Source organism: Gorilla gorilla, chromosome 3 (genome assembly GCF_029281585.2).
Source record: "Gorilla gorilla gorilla isolate KB3781 chromosome 3, NHGRI_mGorGor1-v2.1_pri, whole genome shotgun sequence".
NCBI lineage: Eukaryota > Metazoa > Chordata > Mammalia > Primates > Hominidae > Gorilla > Gorilla gorilla.
Window position 1 is genome coordinate 130,034,164 of NC_073227.2, and position 24,549 is coordinate 130,058,712.

Sequence of the window (24,549 nt, forward strand, 5' to 3'; positions counted from 1 at the left end):
CCATTCTTCCTTTCATTTTAACACTTAGGGACCATTGTAGTCTTATTAGTTGGCCTAATTTCAATATTGTCCTCAGGGAATAGGGAGGCCCCAGGAGAGGGAGATGGGAAGGGAAAGGTTGGTGGAGCAGTCAGAACACATACAGTGTTTTTTTTGTTTAGACGGAGTCTCTGTCGCCCGGGCTGGCACGATGTTGGCTCACTGCAAGCTTCGCCTCCCGGGTTCACGCCATTCTCCTGCCTCAGCCTCCGGAGTAGCTGGGACTATGGGCCCCTGCCATAACACCCGGCTACTTTTTGTATTTTTTTTTTTTTTTTTAGTAGAGACGGGTTTTCACCATGTTAGCCAGGATGGTCTTGATCTCCTGACCTCGTGATCCGCCTGCCTTAGCTTCCCAAAGTGCTGGGATGACAGGCGTGAGCCACCAAACCCGGCCTAACACATACAATGTTAATTAATTAAGTTCCCCATCCTATACAACCATGTTTCCTGGTGCCCCAAAATAATTACAATAGTAACATCAGAGATCACAGATCACCATAACAGATGTAATAGTAATGATAAAGTTTGAAATATTGTGAGGATTACTAAGATGTGACAGAGACAAAGTGAGCACATGCTTTAAGAAAAAATGGTGCTTATAGACTGGCTTAGAAGCAGGGTTACCACAGCCCTTCAATTTGTACAAAAGGCAGTATTTGTGAAATGTGATCAAGTGAAGCACAATAAAATGAGGTATGCCTGTATTTTCAGGTATTATATACTGCTATTTCATTTGTCAGTTCTCGGTGTATTCAAACCTCCTGTGAAGGAATCTTCTGATTTCGTATTCATTACAACAGAGGGTGTAGCAACTTAGAATTCTGTGCTTTAGAAATTCAGATGTGTTACTACCTTCATGTAGTTCCCATTTGTTTCCCAGTTTGGAATTACTACCTTTGTCATGCAAAGATCTTCAAGTACTTCTGCATTATATAAAAGTGGTGACTATAAATAGATGTATTCATTTAAATAGTTTGTGTCTGTATACAAAATTCTATGGTCTAGATGCATAGCTAAAGAAATTATCTTTGGCTCAGGAAAATAGATAATTGTATTGATTTCACAAAATACTGTGACTGCATTTTTGGAGTTGTTTTTGGATCTTGAAACACATTATTTTGAAGATCTTTAGTGGTGATAAGAATTTATCTTTTCAAGGGGATAGTTTTTGACAAGCAAATATTACGAACCAAGTCTGTTGCTTTTTCTTACCCGGGTTTCAGCTTGTGTCTTCAATCTTTTTAAAGTAAATTACATGATTTAATGATATCTGTGGGATACGACTGAGTGAGCCCTGAAACAGCAAGAATAATGGAGTTCTTGCCCATGGATATGGAAAGGGCAAATCGTAGCACCATATTATTTTCGAAAGCCTCATACTGAGATTATTGTCAGATATGGTGCTTTTGTGGCAGGGTAATTAAAGTTGTCCTTAAAAGGCTTATATTTAGAAGTAATTGTTTTTATTTATTTTTCTGTATCAGTGTGTTAGCTGTTGCTTTTATACTAAGAAATCTTAAACTGCTACCCTCTGATTTATAGTCATTAGGCAAATTATGCTAGTCCCTGCTGTTGTCCATTATGTATCAGTATTTTTGCTTCACCCCAGGTTAAAAAGTTGTTTCCTTTTTGAAATCAGGCTGCTGCATCTTTTTTATTTTCTGCTTGAGCTCAACTTCTTTTTAGGCTATATTTTCTACTTGATACTTGACATTTTCCTAATGCTTCTAGAATAGGAGGCTGGATCACAAAAAGCTGCTATTTCTACTTTAAAGAGATGAAGACTGAAATTTTTTTTTTAACTGAATGTTCTTTTTGTCGTACTCCCTGACATATTGTTTTTTGGTTAAATGATATGTAGTAGAGTTATTGATATACAATACTCTCAGCTAGATTTTTTTTTTTTTTTTTTGAGTCGGAGTCTTGCACCATCACCCGGGCTGGAGTGCAGTGGCGTAATTTTTTGTATTTTTAATAGAGACGGGGTTTCACTGTGTTGGCCAGGCTTGTCTCAAACTCCTGACCTGGTGATCCGCCCACCTCGGCCTCCCAAAGTGCTGGGATTACAGGCGTGAGCCACCGCACCCGGCCACTCTCAGCTAGATTTTAATACGGGAAACAACTTACCATTTTTTTAAACATCCAAGAGAAAAAATATTATTCAAACTTGACTGAGTAGGTGAGACTTATTTTCTTTTATTTTTGAGATGGAGTTTCCCTGTCGCCCAGGCTGGAGTACAATGGCACAATCTTGGCTCACGGCAACTTCTGCCTCCCGGATTCAAGCAATTCTCCTGCCTCAGCCTCCTGAGTAGCTGGGATTACAGGTGTGCACTACCACAGCCAGCTAATTTTTGTATTTTTAGCAGGGATGGGGTTTCAGTATGTTGGCCAGGCTGGTCTCCAACTCCTGACCTCAAGTGATCCACCCGCCTCAGCCTCCCAAAGTGCTGGGATTACAGGGATAAGCCACCATGCCTGGCCTTATTTTACTTTTTTATTTTTATTTATTTATATTTTTGAGACGGAGTTCCATTCTTGTCTCCCAGGCTGGCGTGCAATGGCGCAATCTTGGCTCACTGCAACCTCCGCCTCCCACATTCAAGTGATTCTCCTGCCTCAGCCTCCTGAGTAGGTGGGATTACAGGCATGCATCACCATGCCCAGCTAATTTTGTATTTTTAGTAGAGATGGGATTTCACCACATTGGCCAGGGTGGTGTAGAACTCCTGACCTCAGGTGATCCGCCCACCTCAGCCTCCCAAAGTGCTGGGATTACAGGCATGAGCCACTGCACCTGATTTTATAAATAACTGATGCTTGTTTTTAAGCCATCCAGTCTGTAGTACATTGTTACGGCAGCCCTAGGAAACAAATACAAACACTAAAGCTGTAAAACATGTTGGAAAATAAACTATTTGCTATAAGACATTTTAAACAAATTTGTGTTAAAACGAGTAAAAAAATGTTAAACAAGATTTGGGGGAGCCTCTCTGAACCTATTCTGGTTCGGAGGCTGCCCGATTAAAAAAAAATTAGGTACATTATATTCAGTGGATTCTTAGAAAATGTGAAGGTCTTTGTCATGTTCAGTAGAGGGGCAAAGATAAAAAAATTGAGGCTTTGTTAGAAAAGTTAAATATGTGTGTATGTTAGTATAGTATGTGTATAGTTTCTAAAGTGGTAGAAAATAAATAGAACAGACTTTTTCAAGGAAAGTAATAAAAGGAGCAAAAAACTATATAAAACAAAACTAAAAATATGAAGGAAATAAATATAATAAAAGTCATTTTGAAAAACTTGGAAAATAGAGAAGACAAAAAACAAGCAGCCACAATCCCACTAACTCCTGACTTTTTATGCCAATCTGTCTATAGATAGATATGCTCACGTTGTCATAGTCAACTAAAGGCTGATTGCTAACATTTTCTAAACATTTACCCACCTTATTAAAAACTTTGCATAAACAAAGTAATTTAAATAGCTCTATCACATCTTGTCCTATGGATCTAACAGAATTTACTATTTACGTATTGTTAGGCATTTCCATTTTATATACTATTTCCACCTTCATTTTTCCTCATTAGAAAGGAACACATTCTCATTTTAGAAAATGTGTAAATCACAGGCATGCCAAAAGGAGAAAATAAATCACCAATAACGCTATCATCTAAATTATTACAGTTAACATTGATGTATACTTTGCAGTTTATTTTCTATGCATTGTATGCAGTTTTTCACCATTACACCTAAATTGCTTCCAAACAGCTTTACACATAAATCTTTGTTTGCATTTTTATTTCTATAGGGTAAATTTTGGAATGATAAGATCATAATGTATGAATAGCTTTAGGATCCTGATAATGTATTATCAAACTTCTTTGGGGAATTTTTTTTCATGTTGCTTTTCTCAACATAATCCCAGGTTAGTAGTAGTCTGAACCTAAACAAGCATATCTTTAGAAGGTTTGGACTCAAACAATAACACACACTTCGGCATTCCTGGAGCAACAAGCCTCCCCCTTTATACTCACTCCCACACATATCTAACAGATGTCTTCACTGGGATAGTCCCCAGGTACCTCAAACTCAGCATTTTTTGAACTGAGCTCTTTCTTATTCCTCTATAGACCTGATTCTCTCCTTTATTCTTTTTCTTGATAAACTGGCTCCACTACCAATCATTAGAACTAGAAGGCTAAAAGTTATCTTAAATTAATGTTCCTTAAAATCAACTGGTAGAGGTTGTACGAGTAGTTACAACTGAACTGTCACTAAGGCCTACTGGTTGTACTTCCTACAGACCTCTCAAATCCATCCTATCCTCTCCCCTCCATCGCCACTGCCCTACTTCAGATTCTTATTTCCCCTAGATTACCTTAACAGTTTCTTAACTGGCTTCCCCCACCAACCAATTCCAGATCTAAATCTATTCCAATCTTCTAAAATCAAGTAAAGTCAAATTACTTCTAGATTTAAAGACCTCTACTGCAAAGAGAAACATTAAAAAAGAAAAAAAAAAAAAACTTCCCATGAGTTGATTTGTATCCTCTTCTCCAGCCTCACCTTATCATCCGCAGCACCACCCACCTCCCAACCCTCTATTTCAGACATTCTGAACCCATCACAGTTTCTTGAACGTGGCATGCTGTTGCATGCTTCCTTGCTTTTATACTTTCTCTACTCACTGCATAGAGAGCCGTGCTCAGTGTTCCCACTGTGCATGCTCTTACCACTCTCATCTTCCCACCATAAAATCTGTAGACTCAATCTCTACCTACCATCTCTTCCTTTCCTCCTGCAGTACAGCGGTCTTCCTTCTCAAAGCCCAGTCCCCCTGCTCAGATGCTCTCCATCTTGTGTCCCTCAGGCTTTCTCAAACAAACAGATGTTTTCCCTTTACTCCCTCAGTTGTCACTCTCTCACTACCTCTCACGCTATGCAAGTACATACATCGGCATGCAAATATACTCTGATGTCTCTCAGCTTAAGAAAGTCCCAAACCCTCCAGTAACCACATAGCCTTCCAGCTACTGCCCCATTCATGTGCTCCCCTTAGCCAAACTTTTCAGTTCATCTAGAGTGGCTGTCTTCTCATCATCACTTACCACTCACTCTTCAGCATACTACCATCTGGTTTCTGTCTCCAGCCCCTCAGCTTTCTAGCTCAGACCTTTCCTGAGGTCCAAAGGAGAATATCCAAATACTTGACTAACATCTACCCTTACATAATCACAGACATGGGAAACTAAATTGATCTAGAACAAAACTCTTGATTTTCCCATGAAACAGCTTCCTCTGGCCCCCTCTTCCCATGCAGTAACTGACTCACCATCTCCGTAGTTGCTGAAGTCACACCCAGGAGTTGTTCTTGAGTCCACTAAGCTATCAATTCTACCTGCATACTTTTATCTGCTTCTCTCCATTTTTATTGTTAGTGCTCTGGCCGGGTCACCATCATCTATTGTACCAGATTCTAAACTGGTTTCCACCCTTGCCCTCCTCTAGGCTGCCCTTTTTAAAGCAGGAAAAGTGATTTTAAAATGTAAATAGAATCACTCCATTTATCTACTTAAAACCTTTCAATAAATCCTTATTACACTTTAACAAAATAAAAGCTTGTGGACAATGAGATGCTGCATAACTTAGACAACGCTCCTCATACCAGTCTCATCTCACTCCCCTCTCCTCTCACTTACCTTACTGTGGTCCTACTGGTCCTCCCTCAATTCCTAGAACATGACAAGTTTCTTAGACCTCAGGGACATAGCACATGGTGTTCTGTCTGGAATGTTCTTCTCTCCCTTTCTGTATAGCTAAGTGTTTTACATGTGGTCTCTTATTTAATCTTCTTACCAATTATGAAGCAAACACTACTGTTTCTCATATTTTTTCATTAAAATGTATTTATGTATCAATTTATCAAAAAAATAGCATTGATAGAAGTAACTATAGAACAAGAGCTGGCAAATAACAGCATGTGGGGCAAAGCGAGCACCCTTCCCCACTGTTTTTTAATAGACCATTTTTTACAGCAGTTTTAATTTCATAGCAAAACCACGCAGAAAGCTCTAAGAGTTTCCATATACTGTCTGTCTACCTCCACTCCCTCAGCCTCTGGTGTTATCAATATTTTGCACCAAAGTGGTACATTTATTACAACCTATAAACCTTCACTGGTACACCATTATCCCCCAAAGTCCATAGTTTACATTAGGGTTCACTCTTGGTGTTGTATATTCTATGGAGTTGGACAAATATGTAGTGACGTGTCTACATTATAGTGTCATACAAGAGAGTTTCACTGCCCTAAAAATCGTCTGTGCTCTGTTCATCCCTGTGTTTCCCATAACCCCTGGCAGCCACTGATCCTTTTACTGTCTCCACAGTTCTGCCTTCTGCAAAATGTCATGTAGTGAGAATCACACAGTCTGATTCTTTTCAGATTGGCTTCTTTCACTTAGTAATATGCATTTAAGGTTCCTCCATGTCTTTTCATGGCTTGATAGCTCATTTCGTTTTAGTGCTGAATAATATTCCATTATTTAGATGTACCATTGTTTATTTATTCATTCATCTACTAAGAAGAACATATTGGCTGCTTCCAAGTTTTGGCAATTATAAACAAAGCCATTATAAACATCCATGTGCAGTTTATTTACCATATTTTAATTGCTAGAATACTGAAATGCAGGGACCACATGGAGATTAAATAATCTAAGGTCACACCCATAATAAGCGACCACAGTCTAGTATTAATAGTTAGGAGCCCCCACCCTTTTAAATGTGCCACTGAACCGCCACCTTATGGTAAAAGGGATGTAGAACTGCACCTGGCCCACATAATTATGTGTCCGCACCTGTTGGGACAGTGTAAGGAAGAGATGCTGGGCAGATGGAAATAGTAGCTGTTAAAACAAGCTTCACACTATTGAAAACCATGTAAAACAAGGCTTCCAGGCATAAGTGATCTGAACTAGAGGAAAAAGTACTAGGTATTTCCATTACAAACAGATCTTAAGAAACTGCATTCACATAATGATGCTGAAAAAGTTTATTAATTATAAATAATGTATTTTTAAGGCAATATACCCAAATATTTCAATATTTTTTCTGACAGACGACAGTAGGACAGGAAGATTGTCTAACATCTTTTCTCTGGGTTGTAGTCCTTCATTATCTGCTTTCAAAACCAATGTCCTGTCGAAATGGAAGGAAAGAGAGAGAGAAGGAGGAAAATGCATTTATACAAGAATATAATTTCAGTGGTCCTGTTGAGATCAGTTCCAAAGGGATGACTGACTTAAATGCCTGGTTCTCAGAAGGGATGTAAATACAGCCTAGCTGAGAGGGAGCTGGTGAGAAATTACAGTAGGTGGAAGTTATTGTTGGCTACTAGCCAAATATTGTATGTATGTATTCTGTTTCTGTTCTGTATTAGCCAAATGCCAAACGTATTCTGTTTCTGTTCTGTTTCAGTCATTTTGTGGATTAACTACTCGTCTTGGGCTGTCCAGACCAGAAGAAAAAATTTATTTTCACAGTGATGATTCATGTAGTACCTGAGACTGAAATATTAAGATAACTTTCTAGTCTATGCTACAAAATGCAGTTTTTGTTAGGGAGATACATAGATCTAGAGGCAAGTAAGAGTTCATCAAAAGAGAGCTCCTATATAGCAGTTTGATTTTTTTTTTTTTTTTGGTACAGAGAAGCAAAAAAAAAAAAAAAATCATTAAAGCTTGACGCTCAGTGTCATGATGCACCACAGGATGTAGAACTAATGAACCCAAAGACAAGCTTCAAAGCAAAACAACTATGTAACTGAGGAGTGTACAAAGCAGCCTAACCCCAAAAGCACCATTTTTCTTGCCTCACACAAGAATTTCTTGTTTCTGTGGAGTACAAAAGTACTCTATATTAAGTGACACAGAAAACAACATTGAAAATGATGGAGTTTTTATTTATTTTATGCATATATTTTACCAATTTGCTTGTTCAGAATTTCTCAGGCATTCTTATTCCTTGTTCCTGTTACATTTTGTTCACTACAGCTGAGTAGTGCCTTCAATGAAAGCCTATGAGTAGTTAAACCCTCAGTCTCTGTTGTTATAAATCCAACAACTTCTGTCCTTTTAACTGTTGAGTTTAATCTGTTTACATTTATTGTGATTTCAGACAAATGTGGATATCTATCTACCACCTTATTCTGTGCATTCTGTTCATCCTGATTTTCCTTTGCTCATTTTCTTTCTCCTTTCTTATCTTCTCATAATTTGGCTAAATGTTTTTTTATACTCCTTTATCTCTATTGGTTTGGAAGTACATACTTTTTTTCTCTTTTCATTTAGTTTTACATCCTGTGGTGTGTAAGTTTTCTTACATCCTGTTTTCTTATGTGTTTGATTTCCTTTTTCCTGCAAAATGCTTTCAGTAAACATGTTTTAGTCGCTCAGTCTCAGTTTTGTTCAAAATGGTAGGTTATCTGACTATAGAATTCAAGGTTGGTTGTTATTTCCCCTCAGAACTTTGAAGATATTCCTTTGCCTCTGCCGTCTATTAATTCACCTTATGTAAATTTAATTGCTTTCCTTTGTAGGCAATCTCTTTTTTTTTCAGGCATTATAAGAATTTTTTGTTTCTGGGGTTCTGTAGTTTCATCACATTGTGTCAGGGACAGAGTTAATTTCATTTTTCCTGCCTGGGACTCATTTATTATGATTTTTGAAAATAAAAATAGAAATATGGTTTCACCCTGTTACCCAGGCTAGTCTTGAACCCCTGGGCTCAAGTAATCTTCCTGCCTCAGCCTCCCAAAGTGTTCGGATTACACGCATGAGCCACTGCGTCCAGCTAGGACTCATTATACTTCTTAAATCTAAGGATTCATCCTGAGAATCCTTAGATTTGAGAAGTGGGGCCTGATTTGGGGAATCTGAACCCAGGTGTGGTATGGAGGAGCAGCCCGGCTAACTGGATTAAATGAAAAGCAACAGATTTGGTTCATACCGTTTGTTTATTCAAAACTATCATATCCCCCTATCAAGGGGGGGAATGGTAGGCTCCTCAAGATGGGTTTGAGGTGAGGTGTAAACTAAAAGGAAGACCTGAGTTTTGGTGAGTCATTCTTGAAATTCAGCTCTGCATGCGTGATGGGTTTGTGTAAGATTTTCAGAATTTTAATAATAACCCTCTAAAAAGGGTTGTTACCGGGTATGGTAGTTTCTCTTTTAAGCTTTACTAACATGTCTGAGGATTGTCAATATTCTTGGGGTTTCTAAATAAAAACTTGTACAGGAGTGTCTTTGCTTTAAAAAATTTTTTATTTTCAATTTCCCAAGTAACCATAGTTTCCTACTGGCATGCAAAAAAGGTTTAATATTTGACCCCTTGTTATTAATCACTTATCTCTGTATATGGTAATTTTGGTGTTCTAAACCTATTGTTTTTGAATTATTAATTTTTTTTACCCTGGCCTACCAGTCTCTCAGAATTGTGTGATTTTGAAACAGTCTCAAACATAAAGAAAGTTGTAACCACAGTGGGAAGACTATTTTGTTTCTGAACTATTTGAGAATACATTGCAAACTTGATGCCAGTTCCCCTGAAACATAAGAACATTCTCCAACTTAATGACAAACAACCATCAAAATAGGAAAATTAATGTTAGTACATAACCACCATCTAATTTTTAGACCTCATTAAAATCTTGCCAATTTTTCCAATAATGTTCTTTATTGGCAGAAGTTCTGAATCACAGTTTAGTTTAGTTGTCATGTCTCCTCCACTCTGGATCAGTACAACATTCTTTGACATTCATGATTTGACTATTTTAAAGATTACAGTTATTTTGTAGAATGCCTCTGTTTGGGTTTGTCTGGCATTTCCTTGTGATTTGCTTCAGATTATATAGCATCTTTGTCGGGAATATCTCAAAAGTGTCCCATGTATTCTCATTGCATGATTTCAACTCACCCCGTTACTGATAATATTAATTTTGATCAATTAAGATGGTATCTGTCAGGCTTCTTCCCTTTGAAGTTATTATTTTTCCTTTGGGATTAATGCTTTTGTGTGAAGGCATTTTAAAACTGTGTAAATATCTCATTCCTTATTAAACTTTAAATTTATTCAGTTAATTATGTCAGAATACACTCATGGTTTTCTATCTCCTTCAATGGATTATAATTTGTTACTATCATTATTTAATGCTAAAAATTGTTCCAGATTTTACCATAGGGACACCCTTTGACCTGCCTTCTGGGTTCTTTTGATAAGTCTTCCATCATCCATTGAGCACTTCCTTGCTTTCTAGTACAGCAAGATGCTCTAGGTTCATTTTGTCCTTATCCATGCCCAGCCCTAGAATAGTCATTTCTCCAAGGAGCCTTGCTTCCTCTTAGGTAAGCATAGTATTTGGTGCCAAGAGCTAGATGCTAGATGTTATTAGAAGTGCTACTGCTCATAGGCTCTCTCAGAAAGAGAATATACATACACATATATATGTCAGTATGAAAACATAAATATGTAAAATTTAAAATTTCTATACTTATATACACACGTACATTAAACATTTGCATCTTTTAAAAATTTTATATTTAATTTCATTTAATTATATTTCTTTACATTATTACACATTAAAAACCATGAATTCACACCAGTACTTCAATCTAACACTACAGGTTTTATTCTTCTCCCTTTCCATAATTGTAGTTCCATTCTTGCACAGGATAAATCTGACTTCCATTATTCTTGATATATTTTTTTCTTCTGCATGTGACAGTCTTTCATCTCCACTACCACTCCTTCCCCTGCAGAGATGGCTTTCTTACCCCAACTGGGCTCCAACATTTTTTTCTGAGCCTATTTCCCATGCGGAGGCCATCTTCATCCCATTTGGGTTATGACACCCACACTAATTGCCCCTCCACTGTTTAGAAACCTTCCTTGCCACCCTTCTGTAGGCCAAAAGTTAAAGTTCAAGTTGTTGGCTCAGTTGGTTTCTTCTGAAGCCTTCTCCTTGTCTTGTACATGGCTGTTTTGTAAATGACTGTCTTCTCCCTGTGTCCTCACACTGTCTTTCTTCTGGGTGTACATGTCTGTCCAAATCACCACTTCTTGTAAAGACACCAGTTATGTTGGATTAGGGCCTATACTAATGATCTCATTTTAACTTAATAACCTCTTTAAAGTACAGTCACATTCTGAGGTACTAGGGGTTAAGACTTCAATATATGAATTTGCAGGGGGTGGGGCACAGTTCAGCTCATAATAGTGTTCTATTCAGCTTCCACTTGAGTTTAGTTCTCTTCTTCCTGAAGAAGTTCTTTAGCAAAAATCTGTGGAAATAAGCTGTAAACTTGGATATACCTGAAAAACTCATTTCTTTCAGCCTTGCTGTAATCTCTTTTGTGCTGCTGTAACAGAACCATAGACTGGGTAATTAATAATGAACAGAAATGTATTTAGTTCACAGTTCTGGAGGCTGGAAAATCCAAGATTGAGAGGTCGCATCTGGTCAGGTTCTTCTTGCTGCATTATCCCATGGCAGAAGGTGGAAGGGCAAGAGGGGGAGAGAGAAAGCTCAATCAAACCCGCAGCCTCAGGCCCTTTTATAATTGGCATCAATCCATTTATGAAGGTGGAGCCCTCATGACCTAAGCACCTCCCATTAGACCCCACCTCCCAGCACCGTTGCATTGGGCATTAGGTTTCCAACACATGGACTTTGGGGGACACAATCAAATCACAGCAAGCCTGAAGTAATTTTCCTGAGCATAATATTCTAGGTTGGTAATTACTTTCCTTAGCATCTTGAAAACATTCCTGCATTTATTTAACGTGTATTTATTGAGCCCCTATTATGTTTCAGGAACTATTCTAGGTGCTGGCAATACAGCAGTGAACCAGACCAAGTCCCTGCCTGCTCCTGGGGAGTATGCACTCTAGTGGGAGGAAATGAAATGGCATTTGTACAAATTGTATGAACATAAGCTTTCATTTCTCTAGGGTAAAGAGCTAGGGGTGGGATTACTGGGTCACATATAAATGTATATTTAACTTTATAAAGAACGGTCAGGCTGGGCATGGTGGCTCACGCCTGTAATCCCAGCACTTTGGGCGGCTGAGGTGGGCGGATCACGAGGTCAGGAGTTCAAGACCAGCCTGACCAACCTGGTAGAAACCCCATCTCTACTAAAAATACACAAAAAATTAGCCAGGCTTGGTGGCATGCACCCGTAATCCCAGCTAGTCAGGAGGCTGAGGCAGGAGAATCACTTGAACCTGGGAAGTGGAGGTTGCAGTGAGCTGAGTTCATGCCACTGCACTCCAGCCTGGGGGGACAGAGCAAGACCCCGTCTTAAGAAAAAAAAAGAAAGAACTGCCAAATGTTTTCCAGAATAGTTTTACCATTTACATTCTTGCCAGCAATGTATGAGAATTAGTTGCTTTTTGTATTCCTAGAGTTTCTGTGTCTTTCTGTGTTGCACCTAGGAGAGTTATTGTCCAATTCATTCGTTTTCTGTTGACTTTATTCAGACTAGAATTTTGGCTATTAAGGTGGGTTTTTTTGAGATGGAGTTTCACTCTTGTTGCCCAGGCTGGAGTGCAGTGGTGTAATCTTGGCTTACTGCAAAATCCACCTCCTGGGTTCGAGTGAGTCTTCTGCCTCAGCCACCTGAGTAGCTGGGACTACAGGCCTGCACCCTATATCCAGCTAATTTTGTATTGTAGAGATGGGGTTTCACCATGTTGGTCAGATTGGTCTTGAACTCCTGACATCAGGTGATCCACCTGCCTTGGCCTTCCAAAGTGCTGGGATTACAGGCATGAGCCATTGCGCCCAGCCTAAGATGGGCTTTTTACATGTACATAGATCTTTTTTGTTTCCAGGAATTCTAATTAGTTAATCATAGTCACTCATTTTTGTTTTATTTCTACCAACTTTAGTATCATAATTTCTTGTTCATTTTCTGGAAGCCAGTTATCCCTTTTATCTTTGTGAAGACACTAAATATAATTTATGTTAACATCAGTTTTGGAAGACTCTTATTTTCTCTAAAGTAAATTAATCTTAAAAATAAATGTGTTGTTTTTTTTTCTTAGCATTTAATTCCTCATGTATTCAAATTTTGGATTACAGATTCTAAGTGGGAATTTATCCTTCTTTCTGCACTTACCCTTTTCTGTCTAGTAATTTTATATTGCCTCCAACTGGATTCCTGTGGCCTGAGCCAGCTCTTAAATTACCAGCATAAGATCCCTGTCCTGGATGTTATAGTGATACTTAAGATCATATATCAGCCAGGTGCGGTGGCTCACGCCTGTAATCCCAGCACTTTGGGAGGCCGAGGCAGGCAGATCATTTGAGGTCAGAAGTTCAAAACCAGCCTGGCCAATATGGTGAAACCCCATCTCTAGTAAAAATACAAAAATTAGCTGGGTGTCGTGGTGGGTGCCTGTAATCCCAGCTACTCGAGAGGCTGAGGCAGGAGAATTGCTTAAGCCTGGGAGATGGAGTTTGCCATGAGCAGAGATTGCACCATTGCACTCCAGTCTGGGCGACAGAGCAAGACTCCGTCTCAGGAGAAAAAAAAAAAAAAAATCATAGATCAAGTTCTCAAACTACTGGAAGGCTTAGCTTGATCAATCACTTGGGAAATTCCAAGGGATTCAGGAGCTCTGTGGTCAGGAACAAAAAATGCTTCATGGTTAAAGAGAAGCCCAAATCATCTTTTGCCCTGATACCAAATTCCATTTAAAGGCAGTAACGCTTAACCAGGCACTAAAATTTGGAATTCAGAATGATTCTACGCAGAAATTTAGCATGTTGCCACGAAGCCTGGGGCAGCAGGGGGTGTGTGTGTGTGGTGGTGGGGGTTGTGGGGAGGTTGACTAAAGCCCAGCTTCTCAAAGTGTGGTTCTCACCCTTGAAACTTCAGTTTACCTCTGGAGCTTATTAAAAATGCAAATCCTCACAAACTGACCTTTTAGATTAAAAATCTCTGTGTATGGGGTCTGGGAATCTGTGTTTTTAAGGCTTCCAGGTGATTATTAGGCAAGCAAAAGCTTGAGAAAGCCCTGCTGTTTTCCTCAGGCCACTCTACCTTCTTTCAGCATCTTCTGGTTGTCATGTGGGTGCCTCTATCTTGTGGGTGCTACAGTTACTTCTTCAGTAGTACACCTGAAACTTTATCAGTATATTAAATGATACTTTGTAATCATTTTATATTGCCTCCAACTGGATTCCTGCATTCTCACAGGCATTATCACCAATGGCATTTAGGAACCTGACTCATATGTCTTTAGCATTATACGGACTGTAGCATAGAATTTGGTAGGTAACGTGTAGAAAAAAATCTGGAAGGATACATGCCAAACCAATAGCAGTGGTTACCTCTGGGGAGACTTCCAGGATTATAGAGAAGTAAAGGGAGGGGCTCTAACTTTTACTCTCTACCTTTTTTTTTTTTTTTTTTTTTTTTGGAGACAGGGTTTCCCTCTGTGGCCCAGGCTGAAGGGCAGTAGCTACAATCTCAGTTCACTGCAGCCTCCTGCTCCTGGGCTCAAGCAATCCTCCTGCCTCAGCCTCCCAAGTAGCCGGGACTACAGGCATGTGCCACCATGCCAGACTTTTTCTGTAATTTTTGTAGAGACAGGGTTTCACCATGTTACCCGGGCTAGTCTCGAACTTCTGGGCTCAAGCAATCCATCTGCCTCAGCCTCCCAAAGTGCTGGGATTATAGGCGTGAGCCATCACGCCTGGCCTACTCCCTACCTTCGTGTATTTGACTTTTATGCATGGAAAATTATCTGTCTCATTATTTTATAGAAGAATTTTGATAGAGAATTCTGATGTGTCTCATTTTTATGTAGTTTTGCTAAAAGTAGTAGACGGTATTGTAATATCCATTATCCACACTTGGAGAACTTCTACCTATATTTATTTATTGAGAGTTGCATCTATTTTAAGACATCATCTGCCTTTTTCTTCTCATCTTAGTAGTGAGCTACATTTTTAGAAATAATGCTCAGGCTGGGTGTGGTGGGTCACGCCTGTAATCCCAGCGCTTTGGGAGGCCGAGGCAGGCTGATCACAAGTTCAGGAGTTTGAGACCAGCCTGGCCAACTTGGTGAAACCCCATCTCTACTAAAAATACAAAAAATTAGCCAGGCATGGTGGCAGGTGCCTATAACCCCAGCTACTTGGGAGGCTGAAGCAGGAGAATCACTTGAACCCAGGAGGTGGAGGTTGCAGTGAGTTGAAACTGCATCACTGCACTCCAGCCTGGGCAACAGAGCAATATTCCATCTCAAAAAAAAAAAAAAAAAATAGAAAGCTCAAATGAACAGTCTTAATGTAAAAGATGATGTTGTGTTGACATTTATTGCCTGTGTTGTGTTTAATACTAAAATATGTATTTGAATGTTTTGTTTTACTTATTGATGAGGTTCTTTGAATTTTGAACATAATGGACCTTCATTTGGGTCAGTGTCATCTTTATTTTTTGAAACAGCGAACACACTTTTAACCACTGATTTATTATTTTGATAGTGTACCCTCAAATCCTGAAAAATTTAAAAATGCAGTTTATAAAAGAATTATTCTTTGCACAATTACTGGCAAACTTATTGTTAATAAACTACTGTAAGGTGATGCATTAAAAAATCTGGATCAGTATGATACAGCCACCATGTTGTGACTTTGGTACTAATTTCTCTGGTACAAGTCCTTTTGAGTTCCAAATGCCTGTGAACCAATTCCCCAATGCCTGTTCTTTCTACTCCCACAATATCTTTGTTCACACAGTGCACCATGATATTATTTGGTCTTCATTAAGCACCAGTGCAACTGTGTAAACACAAACACCAATGCAAGCCCCCAAAACATGTTCCGTGGTGAGGTGGCCATTCAGATGTTGTAGACTCAGCACTGCTGTCCAATAGAACTTTCTGTGATGATAGAAATATGCTATTCCTGCGCTTTTGCTTTTCAGTGAGATAGCCATTAGGCATAGGGAGCTTTTGAGCCCTTGAAATGTGGCAAAGGTGACTGAGGTTCTGAATGTTTGTGTATATAATTTTTTTGTGGTTGCTGTTTATAGGAGACAGGGTCTCACTGTGTCTGCCAGGCTGGTCTTGAACTCCTGAGCTCAAGCAATCCTCCTGCTTCGGCCTCCCATAGTGCTAGGATTACAGGCGTGAGCCATCGTGTCCCACCCGTACATAATTTTAACTAATTTAAATAACCACATTTAACAAGTGTCTACCATATCGGACAGCACAGATCTAGAGCAGTATTTTTCAGACTCTAATGTGCATGTGAATCTTCTGAGGATCTTGTTAAAATGCAGACTGGAATTCAGTAAATCTGGTCTGAATCTGTGATTCTGCATTTTTTTTTTTTTTTAAGACAGAGTTTTGCTCTTGTTGCCCAGGCTGGAGTGCAATGATGGGATCTTGGCTCACGGCAACCTCCACCTCCCGGGTTCAAGTGATTCTCCTGCCTCAGCCTCGCGAGTAGCTGGGATTACAGGCATGTGCCACCATACCTGGCTAATTTTGTATTTTTAGTGGAGACAGGGTTTCTCCATGTTGGTCAGGCTGGTGGCGAACTCCTGACCTCAGGTGATTCGCCCACCTTGGCCTCCCAAAGTCCTGGAATTACATGCGTGAACCACCATGCCCGGCCCGATTCTGCATTTTTAATTAGCCCCAAGATGCTTCTGGTCTGGGGACCACATATTGAGAAGCATGTCTCTAGACTAGATATACTTATATCCATTTGTTTTAGATTATTACCTGAAAGGAAATACTGAAAGTAAAAATTCTCACAGAACTCTAGGATTTTCAGGGGGCCTCATACCCCAATTTAGGGATCCCGTCCTGGTGTGCTACTGCTACAGCATACATAGTAGCAGGCAAGCATATAGCCAGGAAGGTTCAGTGAGCTTGCCAAGGGCTCACCCTGGGGATGCATGACAAGTTGAGTTTTTCATTATGCTTTTCATATAGTATTAAAAATAATCTTATGGTAAAATAAAGACACATTTCATGTTTCCCACTCTTTTTTTAAAAAAACAAATTAATCTTTCCTTCTTGTAGGTTTTGTGTGTGAAGCTGTGTGGAAATGTGAAATACTACCAGTCACACCATTATAGTACCGTGGTGCCACCTGATGGTAAGCTTTCTTACCATTTATTTGATTCATATGTTAATTGTTTCCCTTTCTTCCAAATAAAGAGCTGCGAGAGTTTTGAGCAGAATAGACTTTTCTTACACTATCCCCATCCCACCCCACCCTGATTGGGTTCACTTCCATCTTTTTGTGCTCCCATAATATAGCTGCTGTCTTTTGTCAAATTCCCACCTCAGCAATCAGAGGAGTCAGGGATGATAAGCAATAGTCGGGTGGGCGTGGTGGCCTGTAATCCCAGCACTTTGGGAAGCCACGGCGGGCGGATCTCTTCAGCTCAGGAGTTTGGGACCAACCTGGCCAACAAAGCAAAACCCCATCTCTACAAAAAATACAAAAATTAGCCAGGCATGATGGCACATGCCTGTAGTCCCAGCTACCCAAGAGATTGAGGTGGGAAGATTGCTTGAGCCCAGGAGGTAGAGGCTGCAGTGAGCCATGATCATGCCACTCCAGTTTGGGCAACAGAGTGAGACCCTGTCTCAAAAAGAAAAAAAAAAAAAACAAGAAATAGTTTATGTCCTCAAGAAAACTAGAACTTAAGTGTTTACCTGGGAAGACTTTTTTTCTTTTTCTTTTTCATTTAATCAGGATCTAGCTGTGTCACTCAGGCTGGAGTGCAGTGGCACGATCTCGGCTCACTGCAACTTCTGCTTCCCAGGCTGAAGCCGTCGTCCCAGCTCAGCCTACTTAAGTAGCTGCAACTACAGGTGCACACCACCATGCCAGACTTAATTTTTGTATATTTTGTAGAGATGGGGTTTCGCCATGTTGCCCAGACAACTCTCAAACTTCTGTGCTCAGGCAGTCCACCAATCTGAGCCTCTCAAAGTGCTGGGATTACAGGTATGAGCCACCATGCCGGCCACCTGGGAAGACTTTAAGCAGATAATAAAGTGTGGCATGTGCTACACTAAAATGTTATAGAATGGTAGGGAATATGTAAACTGTAGTATAATGAAGGCATTATTGGAGCAATACAAATTTTTATAGGACTTCAGAGGTTTGTGAATTTCATGTTTGAGCATTCCTTCTAGAATTCTTGTATTTATGGTTTTTTTTAAAGTAAAATTTACCCATTTTTTTTTCTTTTTTTCCTTAACAGAAATAACAGTTAATTACAGACATGGCCTTCCCTTGGTAACACTTACCTTGCCATCTAGAAAAGAACGTTGTCAATTTGTAGTCAAACCAATGTTGTCAACAGTTGGTTCCTTCCTTCAGGACCTACAAAATGAAGATAAGGGTATCAAAACTGCAGCCATCTTCACAGCAGGTATATATGTATATAATTTTACAACTTTGTCCCAGGGTTTCTGTCTCTCCTGAACTTTTGTTTGGTTCTTTACTTTTCTAGAAGGAAGTACATTGTTTAATTCATTAGATAATAAATGGTTGGTCTTTTTTCTTTCATTTTTATGCATCAACACTATTTTAAAAACTGTTTTGGCCTGGCGTGGTGGCTCACACCTGTAATCCCAGCACTTTTGGGAGGCCGAGTCAGGCGGATCACCTGAGGTCAGGAGTTCGAGACCAGCCCGACCAACATGGAGAAACCCCGTCTCTACTAAAAATACAAAATTAGCCACCCGTGGTGGTACTTACCTGTAATCCCAGCTACTTGGGAGACTGAGGCAGGAGAATTGCTTGAACCCAGGAGGCAGAGGTTGCAGTGAGCCGAGATCACGCCATTGCACTCCAGTCTGGGCAACAAGAGTGAAACTCCATCCCAAGAAAAGAAAATTAAAAAAAAAAAACTTTTAACTTCATTGAATGAAAAATTAATGGAATAAATTTAATGTAAATTTCAGTTACTTATTTTATAAACTTAGCCTTAAAGGTTTTTCATGAGAAAATCTTAGTGGCACAGGCATTAGCGTGCAATTCTCAGCAAAATTTGAATAATTGGAAAACAAAATGCAGTTTTAATTATTAAAATAAGCCAGTGAATAATTAAAGTACACAAAAAATTTATTCACCACTGTTATAAAGCAATTACAGTCTAGTATGTTTTTTGGCAGAATTAGCTCTTAGGAAGAATATACATTTTTTAAAAAACCAGAAGTATGTCATCACTTAGACATTTAAAATTTAGAATACAGCTTTCATGTTCTCATAGTCTGAAATGGTCTTAGACCAACTGCTTCTAAATAGAATAAATAATTATTTACCCTATCCCACTATATAGCAGCTGCAAATATAGATAAATTAATAAATTTGCATTATTTTATTATGATATTAAATACTTAGAATAAAGTTATTTAGGTTCATGATTACTGTTGCAGTTTTGAAAGGGAAATAAACATACTTTTTCCCTATCCAAGTTCCAAATTAATTAAAAAATAGAGAAGTTGGAAAATGGAGATTAATTGATTCATTCAACAAATATTTATTGAGCACCTAATGTATGTCAGGCACTGTTCTGTACGCTAGAGGTAGTGCAGAGAACAAAAGGGGTAAAAACTCCTGCCCTTATGGAGCTTATATTTAGGAGGAGAAAAAAACAAGATAAATTATGTATTATGTTAAATAATAAGTGTTATGAAGAAAAATAAAGCAGAGTGTGGAAGATGTGTGTGGGCAGGGGTGGGCTTGATAAGATTACATTTGCACAAAGACCTGGGGGGAAATGAGGGAGGGAGTCACGCAGAGGGAAGAGAGCTCTGGGCCGCATGTGGTGGCTCACACCTGTAATCCCAGCACTTTGGGAGGCCAAGGTGGGTGGATCACCTGAGGTCAGGGGTTTGAAACCAGCCTGGCCAACATAGCAAAACCCCTTTTCTACTAATAATACAAAAATTAGCCAGGTGTAGTGTTGCATACCTGTAATTCCAGCTACTCAGGAGGCTGAAGCAGGAGAATCGCTTGAACATGGGAGGCGGAGGTTGCTGTGGTCCGAGATGGCACCGCTGCACTCCAGCCTGGGTGATAGAGTGAGACCGCATTGAGGTGGGAGCCTACTACACAGTGACCGCAAAGGAGGGAGCTGGGAGAAAGGAGGAGTTCTGAGAGGTGGGGAAGGGCAGATCAGGAAAGGCTTATTGTAGGTTGTTGTTAGGACTATAGATTTAGCTGGAAGGGACGTTTCTTCCTGCTAAAACCTGGATCAGAGAATAAGGTTTTAGCCCTATGGCACAATGGGCTTCCTAATATTTCATATATTTCATCCTTGAACTAGACAGACATTTCCCCCAGGCACAGGAACACTGGAATGTCCATGGGCATTTTCCACAGGGGCAGGGCCCTCTTTCTAAGCTTCTAGGGGCAGGCAGACCCAAACCTGGAAGTCAGAAGGGCCTGCACTGAGCAGCGCTTGCCTGGTGGTGTGTACTCAATTAGTATTGAAGTGAATGAAATAAGAGAGGTTAAAACGATAGATGTTTATCCTGCTTATTTCTAAAAATGAGGTTAGTAGCTCTGAAACAGAAAGCACAAAGAAAGAGAAGTCTTAGAGAAAAGGGACTCTTTGGACTGAGTGCAAACACCCTATCGGGGGTTTAAATTGATACCCAAGAATACATGAAAAATTTAACACTGTATCACTAGTGCTTAAAAACGTTTCACGTCAGTCTTTTGCTATTCATACCTTTGTATAAAGGATAATGTAGTATTTCAACTGAGAAATCATATTCAGTGGATGTCTTTTTTAGTAAGATTTTAAGGAGCTGGTTTGAAGTCATTTACATGTAAATTTTTAAATGACACTTGGAAAGATAAAGCGATTGGTGTGTTGCTGATTTTTTTTTTCTTCTTTTTAAAAGACTCTGTGGGTGGAATTTGCCTGCATTTAATTTGGGCTTGAAAAGAGTGTTCTAAGCTTGTCACAGTTTTGCCCATTGTGTGGGTTGAATTATTTGGCAATTTTTTGGAAAATGATCTCACTGCAACTGATGAACAGCAACCCAAACAGCCAAATTCTAGGAACAGACACAGGTGCAGACTTGATTTGCAGTCTTCCAGAACAAAAGAACTATAGGGAGGCAGACAAGAGGCAGCAGCCAGTTTCTTCGGTATGTTACTAGTGTTAGTCCTGTCATCACACATATTAATGTAGCTAAAATAGCTCTGGTTGAATGTAACCAAATGAATGTCAGGCCGGGATTTGAAAATACACATCCAGCATTTTCCTGGACTTAATTTCATGTAATTATATGTGAACTATTCTGAAGGGAAAATGATAGAAAAAGAAACCTCTACCCGGCACCAATTTTTTGCTTATTGTTCAGTGAATTTGCTTTCTTAACACCTGGATTACATTAAAGTTTGGTTCAAAAATATAACAAAACCTAGGCTCTATGAGAAGCTGTGCAAAGCACATTGTGGTTAAAATTTTTCAAGACTTTTTTTTTCCTGAAATATTCCTAGGATATTTGAAATTACTGTTAGAGTCTCTCCTGCCTCTCTCCCCTTCCACAAAATAAACCATACAATGCAAATTTATTTCTTAGGCATCACGTTCATTATTGTCCTCACTTCCTTGACAGTTTGCCTCTTCATTTTTTTCAAGCTTGAGAGGAAGATGAGCCCATGTGGTGATAGCGTGTGGTGCTATTTAGCTACTAAATTTTTAACCACCACCAATCAGTTACCTCTAATAATTAAAAATAAGAGAAAGGCAGGGTTTTTAAATAGTTATACCCTTATGCCTACATGTGCCAATCAGAAGCTTGGCCGTAAGCAGCAGAATGGACTCTGGCTAAGCAGAGGAGTATGTCAACAGGCTGTCATGCTGGAAGTGGCAGAAGACAGGCCCAGAAGAGGGCAGGAACTAAGAGAAGACAGGAGCAGAGACCAGGTTAACCCAGTAACCACCTGATGAGCTCTGCTGCCTACACTCCACCCTACCCCCAAAACTGTCACCTGCCACTGCTCTGGCCTTGCTGTGAAGGGTTTCCACCTCCCCTGAACCTTTGCATGACTCTCCACAGATGCAGTTTCACCAAGGGCATTACCTGGATTCCAGCACAGCTGACAGGGTGGGAGAGGGAGTGCCTGCCTGTTCCATTTCGTCCAAGGAAATGGGAGGTAGAACAATAGAGGAGGATTCCCCTCAATGGGAATAGTGTTTGGGTTTGGGGACACCCCCCACAAAAGTAAATTGTCCACTATTATATTGTAAAGACCTGGGTTAGTAATTTTCTATGTGTTGGAAAGTGGTTCTTACTGTTCTAAAACAAAAACATACTCATGCATGATGTTTTTCTTTCAGATGGCAACATGATTTCAGCTTCTACCTTGATGGATATTTTGCTAATGAATGATTTTAAACTTGTCATTAATAAAATAGCATATGATGTGCAGTGTCCAAAGAGAGGTAAGAAACACAGCTATCCAACTATTACTTTTTTTTTTTTTTTTTTAAGATGAATTCTCACTTGCTCTGTTTCCCAGGCTGGCGTACAGTGGCGTCATCATAGCTCACTGTAATCTCAAACTCCTGGGCTCAAACAATCCTCCCACCTCAGCCTCCAGAGTAGCTGGGACTACCCGCATGCACCACCATGCCTGGCTAATTTTTTAACATTTTTTTAGGGATTGGGTCTCCCTATGTTATCCAGGCTGGTATCTTCACTTTTACCTTTAGCTGTGAGGTTTCCAGAGGGAGCAAAGTTTATGTTAAGAATCTTAAATTTATCAGATGACCAAGAAGTCTTTGGAAAACCAGTGTTTAAGCTTTTCCAGCAGGGGTATAAGTGATCACCTACAGTTGCCTAGCAGGGCTTTTAGTCCCATATACTCTTTTTAGACTTTCAGGATTTTACTTTAGGATCTTGAATGCTTAACCGACATTATTGGGTTAAGAGAGAGGTAGGCCTGAAAATCAAGAATTCAAGTATATATGATTGTATAGCTCTTAACTCTTGTAAAAAAAAATAAATTGTATTATTTAAAGCAGTTTTAGGTTCAAAGCAAAATCGAGCAGAATATAGAGAGAGTTCCCATATGCTCTCTGCACCCCACGCCCTTTACTATCAATATCCCACACCAGACTGGTATATTTGTTAAAATTGGTGAACACACTGACACATCATTGTCACCCAAAGTCCATAGTTTACATTAGGGTTTACTCTTGGTGTTGTATATTCTATAGATTGTGACAAATGTAGAACTACATGTATTCATCATTAATGTACATAATGTAAATAATCATCTTGTTTTTATTAATCTTTCTTAAATGTATATGTAGCTTACATTTATTTTAATATTTAACATTAAAAGTGTCTTGGGTCTTTATTTAGATGTTTAGTGATGTTTTTATGACCAGAAATATGCTGTAAGAACCTAACTCTTGCTTATATCAATTAGCCTTGGTAAAATTGGTTTCCTTATAGTTGTTTCATTTAAAGTTGCAGTTTTCAAGAACCTGTCTATGACATTAAGAATTATACAGAATAGGGCCAGGCAAACTCTACCAAACTCTACCAAAATTCAAGGATGCTCAAGGCCCTGATACAAAATGTTTGTTATATTTGCATTTAACCTCCATACTCCCTTCATATACTTTAAATCTCTAGATTACTTACAATACCTAAGACGGTGTAAATGCTGTGTAAATGGTTGTTATACTATATTGTTTTTTCATTCATTTTGTTGTTGTTGTATTGTTAATTTTTATTAGATTTTTTTCCCAAATATTGTCAATCCATGGTTGGTTGAGTTCACAGATGCAGAACCCACAAATAAGAAGGGCTGATTGTATAGCCTTTTCAGATTCGCTTCTTTCTTTCTTTTTGGCAGGGGTGGGGGCGCATGGTAGTAGGACCAGAGACATGAGAGAGCAAGGGAAGAGAAAATAGGATATTTAAGAAAGGGGGTACAACAGGGAAAATACTAAACAGTGAGAGAGGAGTGAAAAAAGGGGGAGAGTGGGAAGAAAAAAAGAAAGGCAAGAGGGGAAAGAGGAAGGGGGAAAGGAAGAGAGAGCAAAGAGAAGAAAAGGGAGTGATAAGGGAGGAGACGAGGCAGTAAAGAAGAAAGTGAAGAGGAAGGCCAGATTGGCTTATTTCACTTAGTAATACGCATTTAAGTTTCTTTCATGTGTTTCGGAGCTTGTTAGCTCATTTCCTTTTAGTGCTGAATAATAGTTCATTATCTGTATGTACCACAGTTTATTCACCTACTGAAGGACATCTGGGATACTTCCAAGTTTTGGCAATTATGAATGGAGCTGCTATAAATACACATGCGCAGGCTTTTGTTTGCACGTAGATTTTCAAATCATTTGGTTAAATACCCAGGAACATGATTGCTGGCACATATGGTGAGAGTGTTTAGTTTTGTGTAAAACTGTCAAGCTGTCTTCCAAAGTG

General features: G+C 39.3%; 1 protein-coding gene across 3 annotated transcripts in view; it reads left to right on the plus strand.

Moving 5' to 3' along the window:
• Positions 1 to 24,549, plus strand: part of MCUB (mitochondrial calcium uniporter dominant negative subunit beta) — a 125,039-nt gene that overhangs the window by 78,139 nt on the left and 22,351 nt on the right. For 2 of the 3 annotated variants that reach the window (XM_031009890.3, XM_055385727.2), the window contains exons 2-4: positions 17,149 to 17,224; positions 18,345 to 18,515; positions 22,449 to 22,553. In XM_031009890.3, coding sequence (XP_030865750.2) covers positions 17,149 to 17,224; positions 18,345 to 18,515; positions 22,449 to 22,553 — 352 coding nt within the window. The remainder of the gene's footprint in view (positions 1 to 17,148; positions 17,225 to 18,344; positions 18,516 to 22,448; positions 22,554 to 24,549) is intronic. The other variant, XM_055385728.2, reaches the window with a different exon arrangement.